We start from the raw sequence: 18185 nt of genomic DNA, 5'->3' as shown, positions 1-18185 counted from the left end.
CTAGGACCTCTCAAAAAAAATATGCAAATGCTAGAAGTTATGAGCCCTGGTTATAACTTAACATATTTGTTTATTCTAAATTTGTGTTTTAATATTTAAGTATAAAGACACTAGACACCAGTACAAAAGCCAGTTACATCCAAATTTACAATTTTTTGGGAGACAAAAAAGCTTCCTACTTTTTTTTTGATAAATTATTAGGAAATGTAAGAGTGGTAGTATATTTATTTGGAATCAATAAAATTTAATATGATAAATAAAATTAGCATTTTTTAAATATTCAAGACAATATTTCAATTAATTACCAAATTTGCCATTTTTATGATGACAAATATTCATAATGGCGTTATGTACATTTTAGTTAAAATAATATAACTGATTCATAGGCGCCAGGTTTTCAAAAATGTATTGGGTGCTCTTACTAAAGTCAAGCAGTGGTGCACGCAGGATTGTAGGAGAGTAAGGGGTTTCACCCCCCTCCCATCCTCGAAATTTCTCCGAGGCCTAGTATAATGTTAGGGCTATACAGTATTTATCTCTATAGTAAATTATTATTAGAATAACAACCCTCCCCCCGAAAAAAATCCTATGTGCAACTGAAGTCAAGTATTAGTGAGGGGCTTTTCTCTTCACTCCCTATACTAAATTTTCTATAAACTGGTAACTTGGTAACTGCAAGACCTTTGTCACTTTTATAAAATTGACTATGAACATAAAATAAAAAGGTTTTCTCATTGATACAATGGTTACGACTATGAACAAAATATATTGTACTATTATATGATTATGACTTACAACTGTTTGTTTTTGTGTATTATCCACGATTAAAGATAATATCTATATAAAATATTATATCTCTTAAGTTGTTGTTTTATCTTATAAAAATACCGGTAGAAATCAAAATGTACAGAAAAATACAGTACATCCAATAAAGAAAAAAATTTTTTTTTCTAATTTTGACTTACGAGGTTTTGCGGTGAAGCCACTGATATCATACGATGAATGTGGTGATAACGGTTTACCAATTATAATTAATATATTAGCCATTGGGTGCTCCGCACACAATGAATATTTTCAATGGGTGCTCGAGTACCCGAGCACCCATGTTCTTGGCGCCTATGAACTGATTATTGCACTGACTTTTGAATAACAACCTTTGTTGTAGGTGCCGACAATTTAAATTGTAGTTATAAATCAGTCCCTAAAATATCAAACTGATAAAAATAAAAATATCTTCTCTCAATAAGAATGAATAATAATAACTATAATAAGAGTACAATACGTAACACAAAATATTATTTACTGTGTGTTTCTGTAGAATGTAGATAATAATTAAAATGTAGTTTGGAAAAAAATCCATTTAAACATTAAAAACATGTCAAGCTATAAAATTATAAATAATATTTTTATAAAGGTTTAATTTGAATAGCACACTTTTAAATTTCGTACTACACACAATTTTAGGGACTGCTATTAGTTATAAAATAATGAAAACTATACTTTTTTTAAATTTAATGTGTAGCCGTTTAGGTAAGTATTAGATACTAATAACCAGAGCTCGGGATTTATAGCCTTTAAAATCATCAAAATAAGCGCTTAAAAAAGACCTTGAATACATCATACAAATCGTATATTTTTAGAGTAGCTTACGTAAATAATTTTTCTTTTCCCATCCTAAATTAATTTAAATATTCGGACACAAACGATGACAAGAGAAATACAATGATAGTGAAAAAAAATAAACTACTGAACTCTAAAATCAAAATATTATTTCTATTGATCACGCCAATACGCCACATATAATAATTTCATTTATAATTTTAGAAAAAAGTACAATGGCCTCCTGTGTGGTCACTTGAGTAATGGCTTGAAAGAAAAACAAAACATCCCTGGTTAATTTGTTCAAGAGAAAAGTTAGGTTGTATTTTTTGTTAAGAAGCTGGTTATTTAAAAACTTATAAAAAAAAGGTGTAGAACTTTCAAAAAAATGGATGTCTTGTTTGGTTGATAGTGGTTATCATCCAAATAAGAAAACACGATTAGCCAGTCTTCAAAATAAGATTAAGAGACATGCTGAATCTAGTGCTCATACTTTTGCCTGTAGTATAAAAAAAGATAAAGAGTTAGAAGCGATAACCAAGAGTTTTGAAGATCAACTTAATAGAAATAAAGATTCAAATGAATGTGTTTTTCGCACTGCATACTATATACCAAAGCATAATAGGCCTTTTGACGACCATTCAAAGCCTATAGAATTGCAAAAATGTAAAGGTGTGTGCACTTAGGTTCAATTTTGCATTCTAGGTATTCGTGTACTTCTTTTGTGAGTCATATTGCATGCAAAATGAGAGAAGTTGTTATAAAAGAAATAATCGATTCTGAGTCTAAGATTTCTGTTTTAATTGATGAATCAACAATAGTTAACTCAAAATCATGTATGATTATATTTATTAAAACGTCGATTTCTCAAGAAGATCCAACATTTATTTTTCTGGATTTAGTGGAATAGGATAAACAAACTTCTGAAAACATGTTATATGAGGTTTAATCAGGGGCGTATTTAGACTTACTTCTAGGGGAGGGGAGGGGTGACTCAAATTTTTTCTTAAATTTAGGCTCAAAATTTACATGTCAAATTTTTGGTAATATTTAAATCAGGTGAATCCTTAATATTTGTGATTTTTTTTTTTTTTTAATCTAATGCCGGATCCACATGAACATATCGACTTTTGTGTAGTTCTTTTTTTACACCTGGCTGTGTTTTGAAAGTTACGCTTAGTTTGTAACAAATCTATTTGTATAAGTATGGGCTCGACAAAAAGCCTAATTCAGTATTCACAGTCACGCGTAATTTGATTTCGTTATAAAATGATCGACATTAAAAAAATTTGAAATGTGTATCTCACATATAATTAATCCCTTAAATACGGATTTCGGGGGAGGGGGAGTGATCGCCCCTTGCACCCCCCCCCCATAAAATACGCCCATGGATTTAATTGTGACAGGTTAGTGTAAATATAAATATGAAATTTTTAACAACGTATATATAACTATATAGGGGGGAGGCCCCCACGTTTAATTATCGATCGTATTTAAGCGTATACTCACTATAAAAATTACGACTACATCACTGATCATACATACCAATTCAGAGAAGATAAACCTTCGCGAATAGTTGTACGTAATTTACAATCTTCCACACCAATTGAAAGAAAAAAGACAAAAGAAAGAATTGGAAGTTTTTCTTTTTGAGGTCAGACAAGTAGGTAACTATCGTTCTACATTAAGTAAATAAAAATCTTTTCCATTTAAAGAAATCATTGAATGATTATCTTTACTGCACATCAAAATTAAAATTGATGAACCATACAAATCTAAAATAATCAGCTAATGCTTAAAATGCCAAGAATATGGTCATACAAAAGCTTATTATGCCTATCATCCTCGCTATGTACACTATGGAGCTGGTCATCAATCTTCGGTCTGCTCCAATTCACGAGATACCTCAACAAAATGTGCCTTCTGATCCAAAAACCATGCTATCAATTACAAAAGTTTTTCAATTTATAGAGAACTTCAATAACAAAAAAAGTCAACTTCAAAAAATAACCTTGTAACTGATAATAATAACATATATAATATATAATATATACTGCTTTGCATAGTCACATGGAAAATGCTACGCCATAATCTTCTATCAACAAAAAAACTCAACAGAAATTTTAACACCTCTGATTCTGAAAAAGTTAAGTTATTTAAACTATATCTATCTAAGATGTTTCATTCATACTCAGATATTGCAGGTATAGAAAAAATAAACATCGATAACTTAACATTCCTCTTTAACCTTCGCTCAGTCAAATCTTTCTCGTCTAATGATATAAAACATATCAAAGTATCCACTTAAAAATACTCTTAGTTAGGATAGGCCCCAATTATATTATTATATGATATTATAATGAAATAATAATATACACAATAGTGATGCTTATTGATGCAACAACTAAATTTTTATGATAATTATAATAATTTAAAACGTTGATAAAGACGCCTTAATTTAGTGATATCATTCTTCTTCTATACAACCAATGTAGTAAACATTTTCTAATCGGTAATCTTGCAATTTTTTTCAAATAATATTATTGACTTAAAATATTGATGTAATAACTATATTAAAAATATTATTTTTAAGTAATTTTTAAAAAAATATTTATAATATTGTATCTATACTTCTTCTTCTTCTTCTTAGGCTTAAAACAGACCATTTAGGTCTAATGCCGCTTCTACAATACCTCTCCAATGCATTCTATCAACTGCCAAATTGATGTTATAAGTAGGGTCCACTCGTGTCAAGTCTTTCTTCACTGTGTCGAACCATCTTTGCCGTGGTCTCCCTATGGATCTTTTTCCATTCAGCTTTCCATCGAGCACTTTTCTTATAAGACATCCTTCTACACGCCACACATGTCCAGCCCATTCTAATATTTTGTTACTAAGAAATTTGCAGATGTTCGGTTTATTATAGAGTTTTTGTAAATCTTCATTTTTTCTTCTTTCGAAAATTCCTAGGTTTGCATTAAACACTGGACCATAGATTCTCCTTAGTATTTTTCTTTCAAAAATGGCTAGCTTTGCCTCACCATCCTTTGTGCTCGCCCACGTCTCGCATGCATACGTCGCTATTGGCCGCAAATAGGTTATGTACAATCTTTCCTTTGTTCGTCGCAACAGTAACTTCGACGTGAACATCTCTTTCATTGCATAATAGCTTTTGTTTGCCATCATCAGTCTGATCTTTATCTCCTCATGCATGCTATTTTCCACATTAATGTTCACCCCTAGATATTTAAACTCTTTTACTTGTTCGAAAGAGTATCCGTGAATCTTGAGATTGCTCTTGGGGGTTAATTGTCTTGACATAACCATGTATTTTGTCTTCCCTAAATTGTATCTATACTGAATTACTTATTTTTTATTTTTTTTTTCGTTTTACATTGTTGAAAAATTATTATGTTAAATACATTTTTATACAGCCTGACAATAAATAATATCGAATTAAGTAAAAATATGTACAGCTTAAAGAATTAATAGGATTAAAATCACAATAATCTTTACAATATGTTTTTGAATGTTATATTAATATATTATTTGCATTACCGATCAGGATATTGAAAAATTTGGTTCTTGGGGATATAAAATAATGAATTAAGTCCAAGTCATAATAAAATATGGGACTCGTGAACATAGAAGTAAATTTATTGGAGCTTAAAAGGCTTAGAACCCCAAATATTTATATATCCTTCACATAATAAGCACAGATGCAAATTAAAAAAAAGATTAATTTATCAGTAATACAAAAAAAAAAAAAACCCTGTTATTTAACTCTAAGTGAATATGCCTGTGTACAAGAAAACAAATTTACTTTAATAACTCCTGGTGACTCCGAGTTGTATATCGTGCTCAGTGATATAGGCGGCACGACGTCATTATTAGTCCATTCGCTGGAGTGGTGTCCGGAATGTATGAGTTTTGTACCGAAACTCAAGTCTTTATCAACATTCACGGTATCTTCGTCGCACATTTTCATACGGTTTAAAAAAGAACGTATACAATATAGGTACAGCAGCTTCTATATGACAATAGTTGGTCGATGAACAATTTATTATAACCTTGTCGCGTGCAATAAAACGAACGTAATGAAATAGTTGCAAACACACTATATGCACACTCGTTCCAATTATTCAGACTTGACAACAAATTAATTGTACACAATTACTAATGGATAACCGACTGTCCTGGTGGCATGTTGGGATTTTCGTACTTTAACACAACTATTGATTGTACATAACAAGATTATGATATCAATGCAGTAGAAACACACGTACATTTATATATATATATATATATAACGATTATTAATTGTAATTTTAGAGAAGCTATAATTAAAATTTGATGCATTTATAATACACAAATCATATTGATTATCACTATTAAATTAAGAAGTGCTGCAGTATTAATTATATTATTATTATAATATAATAATTATTTGTAACTAGTAATAACTTTTATACTTAGATATGTTCTTAATCCGCACTTATTACATAGTACATAATGTATGCCATACATATCTAAAAAGTTACAATACACTACCAATACACGTAGCAGTATATATCCATATTTAGAGGTAGCTATATTTATTAATGCTACTTTGGTACACAGGCATGACATTTTTAAAATAAAAAAATTAAAATTTTATCATTTACAAGTTATATATATGAGTGTTAAATATTAATGAAGCCGTCATTTTCGGAAGCCTTTTAAATGTGTTATTAAGGTGCGATTCCTTAGGACACGTCTGTAGACGCGCGGCCAACGCGGCTGCCGCAGTACGACCGAGATTTTGGACGCACTGATGCTACTTTATTTATTTTTAAATAGAAACGGATTTCCTAGACCGCTGCAGACGCGCGTGACAGTCACATGCGTCAATAGACGCGTTGCGATGACCGCTTCGAAGGCAGTCAGATCACACGAGACGCGCGACCAGCATATGCAAATATATTATTATTTAATTAATAATTATAATTATTAGCTTCTTTTTCTACAATATGTCATCAAAAATACTATTTTCGTACGAATAAGATGTAATGTTGGTTGAATTGGTCAGCAATCACCCTTGCTTGTTTGATTTAAAACATTAAGCATACTTTTTCTGCAGATTAAATAACATGATACCTACGTCCTACACTTCACTGTATATAATATTTTAGGTATTCACTATACACAATAAAATTAATAATTAACAATACACTGTTGACTATTGAAACGTAGAAAAATAACTGAAGGGCTCTAATAAATAATATTTTATTATGTATGAAAAATATGAGTAGTGCATCTCTTGCGGCTGCGTTTTAAGAAATCCGTGATCGGCCGCGCGTCCAAAATCTCGGACGCACTGCGTCAGCCGCGTGCTACAGCAGTGGTGGATCTAGGGGGGGGTTCAGGGGTTCAGGGGGTCAACTGAACCACAGTTAATATTTTTTTCAAAATTGGCCTCTTGGAAATTTTTTTCTCTTTTCAGACCTTGATTTGGACTCTTGGACAGTTGGCCCATCAGAGTTACTTGAAAAATGAATGCCATGTATATTCAAAATTTTAAATTTTTCAATTCATAATTTATATTTTAAATTATATCATTTTAGTAGAAAGTTAAGTAAATCATATTTTATTCCGTACGTTTGTTGCGTTGATAAAATTAAATTATATATTAAAAATATATTAAAATAATATTAAAATTATGGCTCGGCCATAATGAGGTCAACTAATGAGAACAGCGTATTAGAATAAGGCGCTGGGGCACTCTAGGGTTTGGTAATACGCGGCCCGGACCAAGCCCGGTGTGGGTCGGGCTAGGCCGGCCAGTGCTGATCTCTAGTAGGTACGCATTACCCACAGTCTTAATCTAAAAACAGATTTGTCGTAAATATTGTATCCACATATGTCTTATCATGATTTTATCACAAATAACATGTTAACTATAATTTTAATATTTTTAATTTGGAAAAAAAATGTTGACTATAGTTTAATCAACATGGAATATTTTCTGGAGGGCTAAATTGCAGTCAGGGAGGGCTAAGTCCCCTCTAGCCCACCCCCTAGTTGCGCCAATGCTGTTTCCAATTTAAATCTTTGAAACATGGTTTAGAAAACACCATAATATATATATATTACATTTTTATATCAACATAGACTTAGAAATATTAATACTCAAAATAGCATTTACATTAATTCCGTTTTAAAAGAATTACACATACACAATGAAATAAAGAAAAATAATTTTAATACTTTAAATGTACAAACCGATTTTAAAAATAATATTCTATATTAATAAATTTTAAATAATAACTATAGATGGGAGCTCAGTAAATTTACCTGGTAAATTTTACCGATATTTTTTGTACGCGGTAAATATTTTTTACCGTTCTAAAAATCGAGTGACCATTTATTTCAAATTTTTTCATGTGCACATTAACACTAGCAACATTTGATTTTTATTGCTAATTTTACACGTATTCAAAAAGCAAAAAACATCAAATGTTCCTTCAAACTTTCAGTAAAAACTAGATAAATTTCATTCATAAATTGTTTAGAAAGTCTAAAAAAATAAATGCACACAACAGAATTTAGCAGTTTCTTATGATATAAATGTAAGTACATTGAAAAAATATTGAAATTTATTATAAACATACATATTGTCCACGTTTATTTTTGTTAAGATAATAGAAAAGTTAGATAAAACAATGAAACACAAGATATTATCCTCACATATTATCAGATCAATATTGGAACTATGTTAAACATTTTATCACTCTTATTCGTCCAATAGTTAATTGGATTACTAATCTTGAGAGTGATACGCCAAGACTTTTTGTAGTACCACAGATTATATGAAATTATATTTTCTTATAATCTGGGGTAGTACCAAAAGCTTTAAATGAAATCAAACAACTTTTTATAACTCATATTCCAATTTCCCCATTACTTGAAGTGGAAGGAACAATGTTGCTAAAAAAGATTGATGAACGTTATAACATGGCTATACATCCAATCTATTTGCATATTTTATTAATCATACTACTCATACTTATACATATTTAAATATAATACTTAATGTTAAGGGTGGACAAACAAGTGTCCAGTGGTAGTATTGGTTAGCCGAGTTATAAACATGTTATTGTGATCATAATAAATAAGTAAAAAAAATGTACACAGTATAAATATATATAGTAAAAATAAAACTTAAAAATGTTTGCTAATTTTTTCCTATTCTAGGTAACTTTTTTTTTTTTTATTAAATATTTTTGTTTAAATTTAAGTTTTTTAAATGCTTATTTGAGTGATTATAATGTTTTAAAATCTTTTTTAAGCACTTATTTGAATGAATTTAATTACCTACTATAAGTCTCGAGTCCTGTTAATAATTAACAGTATTATTAAATATTATACATAAAATCTTAAAAGATATAAACATAATATTTTGCTATAAGATTTCCGAAAAATGCGTAAATAAGGTGATTCCTTGGATGTATCAATAGCAACATCTAATCAGTTTGATCCATATTGCTATAGTTTTAGTAACAAAAGAGAAATACTAAAATTTTATACCATTCCATCGTGATAAGAATATTCTTCCTTTATAAAATTATCAAATGATAAATTCAGATAAGATTCACTTTTCATAAATTATTGATCTATTTTATTTTAGTTCAGTTGAGCTTATTTGAATGCAATTATGTACTCATATACCACTTCAACTTAGTAACTGTCATCAAAATGCTGTACTCACATTTAAACTGTTGTTACATTCCTATTTTAAACATTGAGAACATGAACACATGTAAGTATATTGTATCACAAATAGGTATGTATAAAGCCTAAAACAAGATTACTAAAATATTGTTTAATACATTTCCTTATGAATTATATTGGAATGATCAAATTTATAACATTGCTTAAGTGTATATATCTATGAAAATTAACTACAATAAAATAATGGTATAGTTAAAATATGGAGAAAAAAATTAATCACAAAATACCATATTGGAACAATAATACATAAATAATTAAACAAAAAAAAATATATATTAATGATATCAAACTAATATTGTTTATATAACTAATCTATAAAATGACAACTTTAACAACTGTACATTATTATTATGATGAATTTATTTCGTAGATTTTATTTTTCATTTATTTTTAAGCTTTTCCTGTAAGAGCAGTTCTGTCTGAAGTAGTGCCTTGATCTTTCTCCAATTGACGACCAAGGTATTCCCTAAAATATATATAATGTCAAATTATAAAATCAATAAAACAATTAATATTTTAATAAAAACAGTGAAATAGCAGACTCCCTGATCAAATCCACAGCATCCATTTAACATACAACCAGTAATTTGATACCATGGTTGGATTTTCGCCCTGATCTTAAATCTTGTTACAATCTTTAATGGCTCAATTCCTACATCAATCTCCCACTTAACTATGCCACTTGACACAGAAATGTAAACACCACTATTCCATTCAAAACCATGGTTTTACAACTTAAATTTATCCTGTAATTAGTTCATTTTCCCACCTCCATTTTGGTCACACCTTACTTCCTTCACAGTCATTCAAATTACTTACCTCTCTGTATCTTTCTACTCATACCCCTATAGTTTCCTCACATTTTGTTTGATTGCCCCTTTTTGTCCTATAGCACTCTCGTTGTTTCTTTTGACTCCTTCACTCATAGAATATCACAATCAATACTCGGTGCCACTTCAGTATGTGCTCAACCGACAAGTTTCTAATTGGATAAGTGCTCTACGAACTAGTTTTTGTTTCAGTATGCGTTCTACAATACGTCGTTTTAACTGTACTTAATTTTATTGTTGGTACACTTTCTGAATATCTTCCAACATGGTGAGAAAAAGATCAGGACTATCTTGACTTACTGTCAATTAGCTAGCAACAGTAATCAAGATGAGACTGCAATAATGAAGAGAAACTTCCTTAATTTTCTTCAATTATTTCATTTTCACATCCAACCATGACCTTTCAATACTTTGAGTGAGGGTTCCTGTATTTTCATCTATATATGAGATTTAATGATTTACCATTTTATGAATAAAACCTTAGCTTGTGAGACACCTATATCCAGCCTATTCATCAGAATGCATTTCTGATCCTACCTCACACTCATGTTCTATGATCCATAAAAAATAGTCATTGTCCAATATAGAACGGGTGTAGAACTGACGTAGAACAGGAAAAACTGGTAGAGTGCATACCAAAGTGGCACCCAATACTCATCAGATACTTTCCTCCTAATCTGTTATTCCTATTATTGCCACCTTTTCACTTTTTTTTAATTCTGAGTTGCTTATATAATTTATTCATATAATTGTAAACATAAAACATACAATAAAAAAAAATATTTGAACATATGTTTTCATATTTTAATTATTATATTTTTTTTAGCCCCAAAACTATAGTAACTTTTAATATACTTGAAACTAACCAATTGTGCACCATGAGTTTTTGTACAGCTAAGAGTGCTTCATAACGCACACTAGCATCATCATGGGATAAAAGTTGCATAACAAGTTGCTTTCCACCAAGCTGTTCAATTATACTACAAAATAAACAAGAAATAAGTATGGTACAGTTTTAATTTAATAAAAACATTATACATACTGTTTTCCACGAGGATAATGTCTAACATATTCTCCAACATCAAAACTAGCAACACTTAAAACTAGTGGATCTCTGCTTGTTTCCAACAAATGCACCAATATACGTAAAAGTTCATAATTTCTTTCATTCAAACGAGATGCATTTTCTCGCCAGAATTGGGCTGATCTGTGCACAGGACTCCATTCTAAACGACCAGACTTCACTTCAGTAGCATACTCATCAAATGAGCTAATATATGAAGATAAAATGAATATAAAATGTTTTTGATAAAATAAAATGTTAATCAACTATACCTTAGGTCTTGAACAGATGCTTGTAGACGCTCATTCAAAAATTGAATGTCCTCCACTATGTCTTCATCATCAAATTTCCTTTGTTCAAGAATACTTAGTTGTTTTAATACTTTGCTCTGAACCATAGCAATACAGTGTTCTTTTGAAGTAGTACTATCTTCTGGCTTCTCAATTAAATTCTAAAATTCAAATCATCATTTTAAAAAATAACTTATATACTCAATTAATTTAAATTTACCCTGAATACAGCAAGAATAATCCGTGTGACCTTTTCTTTAACAGAATCACTCAGAATGTCTGCCAAGATCGGAATAACATTAAATCTATCAATACAAAAATAAGAATTAAGTTAGACAGTATCTTAATTAAAATATTTTCTTATATAATTTAACTTGTTCATTCTTTCAGCCAATCTTGGATTGAATGTCATAACCCAAACACAGAATATTAGTTGGTATTGTATTTGGAAATTAACTCGTCCTGATAATATACTTAAAAGAGTAGATATTCCATCAACCGAAATGAAAGCAGTTCTATATTCATCACGACGCAATAACATCTGCAAACAGCGAGCAACTGATTGCATGTATTCATTGTTCTGAAATTTAAAAATTAAAATGTACCTAAAACAATTGGCCTAATGAATAATTAGTAGACAAATAATTAAACTAATTTATAAATGCTATAAATATATTGTGATAAATTAAAATATTTACTTTAACCAGTATGACAACACATACACAGTAAATTATATTGTTATATCATATATTAATGTGAATAAATATCTAATCAATTATTTGATATAAGTACATAAAATATAAATATTCAGTAAAAATTAATTTTAAAATAAATTACAAGTATAACAATTTATAACACTGTTAGTTTCAATTTATTTTGGACTGTAACTAAAGAAAAATCAATGAGAAATGTTATTAATATAATATTGCCTTACTGCAGACAAAAGTTGCTCTTTAATCCAATTCAAGTAGAACTGAAGATCAGTTTGATTGATGAGATCAGTTGAATAACAAGCAAATTTTGCTATAATCCGAGCAGACATATTATTTATGAAACCATCTGCAGCATTCAATAAGTTTAAAAAATTTCCACAAACAGGTTCATTTTTTTTAAGAGCATATTCATGAAATATTTCTACACGTGATCGGTCTTCCTGTAAGGTGAAATATAATAAAACAATATAAAAAATACAATTTAACCATATCATATAATAATAATAATAATTATACAAAAACAAGTCAAATTCTTTAATTTTATTTTGATAAATAATTTAAAAAAAGAAGCTTAAAATATTTTAAATAACAGTTACTAACTGTCAATAAATCATCAATTAGTACAAGTACATATTGTATAGTTGACTCCTTTGAAATATGTTCCAATAAGCTAAAAAAAGCCTTAGCAGCTTGAGGACGGTTGCTGTTTAAAAATTGGCCTTTTGCATCAGTTACATCGTAAGCACTAATAAAGTCAAACACATCTTGTGATATCATCTGAGACCTATGAAGAAATTGAAAAATAAATTATTACACAAGAAAGACGATTCACCAGGATTCCAAAAATTAACTGTAAATAAGAAGACCAATTTGGATTCAAATTTCTTATTTCTGCTGCTTGTTGCTGTAAAACACTGGTAGCGGCAAACATATCTGAAAATAAGAAATAATTGGGAATTAAAATAGATATTGTATTGAATTGTCTAGAGGTACACGCCCTTTTATTTGTCTAACTATAACATTCACTTACCAATATTTTCCTCGGGGAATGCGGGTAAAATATCTTTCATGTTGGTAGTTTTCGACATTTTGTTGTTTTATAAAACCCAGACAATGTTTAAATAAAATGAATTTAGTAAAAATAGTTCAAAATTGTAAGTCAAATTTCAGTCGAAGAAAAATTAATGAACGCAGTTTATCTAAAACTCATATTATCCACTGGGCACTGTTAATGGAATACAGTGTGACCACAACAAAACGAAGGTAATACCGTAATATGAAAAGGCTGTTTTCATTGTATAATTCATGTCATTCCGTTCTACGGGCCAACACCTAATAGAATGATAAACCTACAATAAAAGTAAAGGATTAGTAGGACCTAAGTAAGGTAGAAAATAAAAATAATAATTACTATTACAAAACGAGTTTCAAATATGGAATAGGTACAATGATGAATCAAAAAAAAAGTATACATTCAAACTTATAATTAACTGATACTGAAGTAATAAAATAAAAAATAAGCATTTACAGTGTTGGACATCACAATTTCAATTTACGCTTCAAATTATAATTCAACAATATTTCATGCAAGAGCATTTTTGTTAATGTAGTGTATAGCTATTAATTATAAATAATTTATAATCAATGGTAGAACATAATTGAAATCTGATTTGACACAAGTTCATAATTCATAATTTCTAGATTTAAAATTCATTATCATAAGTAGTATGTTCTTGTTTGTACGATTTAATTAATTACTGTTCTATATATTTATTTCTTAAATTGAATTATTCTTCAAACATTTGAATAAAAAAATAATTATAAATAAAATTATTTACTAATAATTTTATTCATTTATATTTTTAATTGGGAACTAAGCAAGCCTTAAATTAATTTAACACAAATTATTTATACATATTCAAACTATTTTCAACACATTAAATTCCAAGACTTGGTTATATTATAATACTTCCAATAGTTCAATGCCAATAATATACGAATTTGTGGTATACTATATATAAGTTATGGGTAATTTTTAATATGAATATTCAAAATTCTCATTTAAGTATTTCAACATATGATAATTAATAATTAGTGAATAAAACAAAAATTAAGATTAAAATACAACCATATCACGGATAGGAATTATGTTGATGCGTATCTAATAAGCCCATGGGAAGAAGGGGAATAGGATTTCCAGTAGATAATTGGATACCTTGTACAGTTCAGAATATGCAAATAAAGGAAAAGAGTGTTCAGCACTCCAAACTTTAAATCAATTATCCTCAATTTCCCTATGATAAATTCTTACGATGGTTTATGATAAATTTTCTATTGTTAAAAATGTATTATAATTAAATTTATGCTTATTATAAGATAGAATTTAAAATAATTATAAATGGTTAACAGTCATTGATTATATGTAGGGCTAGGGACTTCATGCCCTTAAAAACCTTAAAATATGTATGCATTTATGCCCTAAAAAAATCAATAAATATGCTATTAAAATATGAATTTAAAAAAAATTATATTTGTAATAATTAATTAAATAAAAAAATTTAACTAGTAAAAAATTATAATAATATTTTTATATATGATAGATATGATAATCTGAGATAATTTTTTCTTTCTTTCAAATTTTTTTTCATTTTATATTGAGTCTTTATCTAAAACAAAATACTTAAAATGGTTTTAAAAATAAATTAAATTGAAAACATTTTTTTTATTTTTAATAGAGTTATAATTCTTCTAACTTTGAGCATTACATTGGACTATAAGATATTTTCTTAAGTTAGAAAATTTAAATGACTGCCTGTTATCAGACAAAATAATTTTATATTTAGAAAAGGAACAATACACGTCTACGGAACTTATTGGTGCAAACTTAAAAATTCGTAGGTCACTACTACTAATATCTGCAGGCAATCCATCCATAGATTCATTATTCCATTTAAAATGTTCAATATTTTTAGTAGTTAGCCTTAGCTTGTGCAGATTCTTCAATTTTTGCAGAATGTATACGTTTTTTGTAGTTTTAATTATTTTAATGCATTCAGTTAGTGCACCAATAAGACACCTGAGTTCCAAGTCACATGATATATAAAGAAATAAATTATAATTTTTTTTTATAAAATTTAAAAACTTACTCCTTCATATGAATAATTGTCAAATATGCATTTATAAATAAAAAATGGTCAAATATGCAAAATATGCAACTATAAATTTTAAATATAAACTTGTATTGCTATGAAACAAATTTATATATTACTTAGCTATGTTTTTGATAATTATTTAAAAACATGCAAGTTCCTAAAAGTCCCGAGCCCTAATTATATGCAACACTTATTTTCATCACAATGTAGTATAAGATATGAAATATAAATCATCATAGTAATATTATTATTGGTATTTCTTAATAAAACCAAGATTTTATTATACTGAATGGGTGCAATGGTCAACTAGCATTGCATTCCGCATATTTAACAAGAAATGTTTATGCATTTAACTCAAGCTATTGCATAAATTAAAAATATTTTGACTCTCAACGTAGCAATATTATGTATTGTTATATCTATCAATCATTGTAAATAATTAAGAATATTTTTGAAATTTGGTACAAATCTAGTTCCACATGTATGTTTATTTTAAATATAATTGTATACTAGAAGTAGTACTGCAGAAATTTTGCTGTAAAAAGGTATCCCGGGTACTTGTTTACCTCCACCAATACCATTGAATTGATTCCCGGGTCATCAAGAAGTATGAACAAGTTGATTCCCGAGTCATTATATATTTTATTCAATATTTAGTAAAATATTCAGCCTAATAGCATAACCCAAGAAACACTACGAAGAGGTTGGCTGACAAGTTTCTCAAAAATGTTCTTTTTAGTTTTTTCATATTTTGAAAACCATTCAATTATTAATCTGGCGTTAGTCGCGCTATGGTCAAAATGACCGCACTCTTTTTACATTTTTAATAAAACATTTGTTTTATATTTTCTAACGCCGGGTTAATAAAAAAATGTAGTAGGTAAAAAATTATTATTAAAAACATTTAGTAGTAAGGTAAAAAAATATAAAATAATTTAGTTATTTGATATGTGATGGTCGAACTCTTTACAGTCATAAGCTCTTTACTCATGCAATATATTGATAATTAATATACAATAGGGAATAAACTCGTACATACTTCTTAATGACCCGGGAATCAACTAATACATAAAATAGGTCTTGGGAATCAACTCACCTATAGTGACAAAAATAGTTATCATTTATCAGAAGGGATTTAAAATATAATTTGTTATTGTGATTCATTTGTATAAAATCAATTCTAAATTGAAAAGTAATTTTATATCAGCACCCAGTGTAAATTAATAATTAACTATTATTTTATCTTTTTTAACATTTAATTTACTAACAATTTGAATAATGAAATAATTATTTTCTAATAAGAGTATTCACTAAAATATTTACTCATTATTGGAACTTCATATCCTTTGAGTTAACCTCAGGATTACAATAAATAATGTTTAAGTAGTAATTACTAAATAGTGAATTAGTTAAGGGATTTTAAATATGTTAAATGATAACCATGATACCAAAAATATAGGTGTAACAAAATAATGAAGCAAATCGATTAATTTATACAAATTAAAGATAGAATAAAATTAAAAAAAAAAAAAAAAAATTAAATACTAACCCATTGAAGAATGTTATTTTCATATAATCATTCATACTCATTTCAAAGTACTTTCCTGAAAACGAATGAAAAATAATATTAAGTAAAAGTGAAAAAAGAAAAATTAGTGTATCTGAATTATCATAAAGAAGAAATATTAATGTATTTACTTAACGACTTGCAAATATTTTAAATTTCATATTGAAAATGACTGATAATATTTAGTCCTCGGAACTTGCCAATGAAAATTCACAAGTGAAGCTGAAATGAGTTAATAAAATAAGTTAAATTAATTACTGTTTCAAAAATATTTTAAATGAATAAAAATGTTAACACTATTTTTAACACTTAAAATAATAAGCATTAATAAGAAATACCTATACGTATATATTATGTATACCAAACAGAACAGTAACAGAATCACATTAAAATGAACTTAAATGTAAGCTAATCAATATATTCTGGATCATAGTTTAAAACTATATATTATAGATAAAGGAAAAATAAAACATACATGCTGGGATAATAAACAAACAAAAAAATATACGTAATAGAGAAACTGAGCAAATACACATGAAAACATACATACTTACAAAACATTGGAGATGTTCCGTTTGTTGAAGACATTCATCGACACAAATTTACAGCTATTCGACAATATTATAGCCCAAATTTCAATTTTTATTTTTAATAATAAGAAATAAATATCATATTATTCGAAGTTGAAATTGTAAGACATATTTAACTCAGTTTAATCAGAGTACTTCATACAGGCAGATGATTTTACACACATTTAGTACAAGTTTTAACTTCAACAACTTATTCTATGCAGACAATAAATGTTTTCTATGCACCAATAAAAATAACAATAATGATAATAAGATTAAAATCATCATTCATTCAGTCAGACTAGAAATAATTAAATACAAGGAGGATTATGGCAATCATGGTTTTTAATATACTTCAATCATAGACATTTTATTTAATAATAAAAATTATTCAAATAATTATTATTTAATATAACTTAAAAAAGTTAAAATATTATTTTTGTAAAATATAATAAATATATTACAAAATACAAAAAAAAAAAGAGAATATTTTAACCTTCAAAAGCTCTAATATTTGATATTGTTTATTAAAACTTAGACAAAGTATATTAAAACTAAAAGATTGACTACTATATAATATTCTATATTATTTAACTGTAAAATGAAACAACATTTATAATTTTATTTTTATT

At 27.8% G+C, this 18185-nt stretch overlaps 1 protein-coding gene across 1 annotated transcript; it reads right to left on the bottom strand.

Moving 5' to 3' along the window:
* Nucleotides 1-9648: 9648 nt before the first annotated feature.
* Nucleotides 9649-17009, bottom strand: LOC112683054 (V-type proton ATPase subunit H). Its single transcript, XM_025553909.1, has 11 exons — nucleotides 16967-17009; nucleotides 13296-13614; nucleotides 13117-13198; nucleotides 12866-13049; nucleotides 12487-12705; nucleotides 11927-12132; nucleotides 11773-11857; nucleotides 11535-11713; nucleotides 11242-11469; nucleotides 11066-11179; nucleotides 9649-9835 (listed from the first exon to the last, which is right to left on the bottom strand). The coding sequence occupies exons 2-11, from the start codon at nucleotides 13351-13353 to the stop codon at nucleotides 9760-9762; spliced, it is 1431 nt and encodes a 476-aa protein (XP_025409694.1). The 5' UTR covers nucleotides 13354-13614; nucleotides 16967-17009; the 3' UTR covers nucleotides 9649-9759.
* Nucleotides 17010-18185: the final 1176 nt, after the last annotated feature.

This window comes from Sipha flava, unplaced genomic scaffold (assembly GCF_003268045.1).
Source record: "Sipha flava isolate LNK unplaced genomic scaffold, YSA_version1 217_pilon_pilon, whole genome shotgun sequence".
In the NCBI taxonomy this organism is placed as follows: Eukaryota; Metazoa; Arthropoda; class Insecta; order Hemiptera; family Aphididae; genus Sipha; species Sipha flava.
The sequence above is the reverse complement of the archived record's forward strand: the minus strand, read 5'-3'. Positions and strand labels throughout refer to the sequence as shown.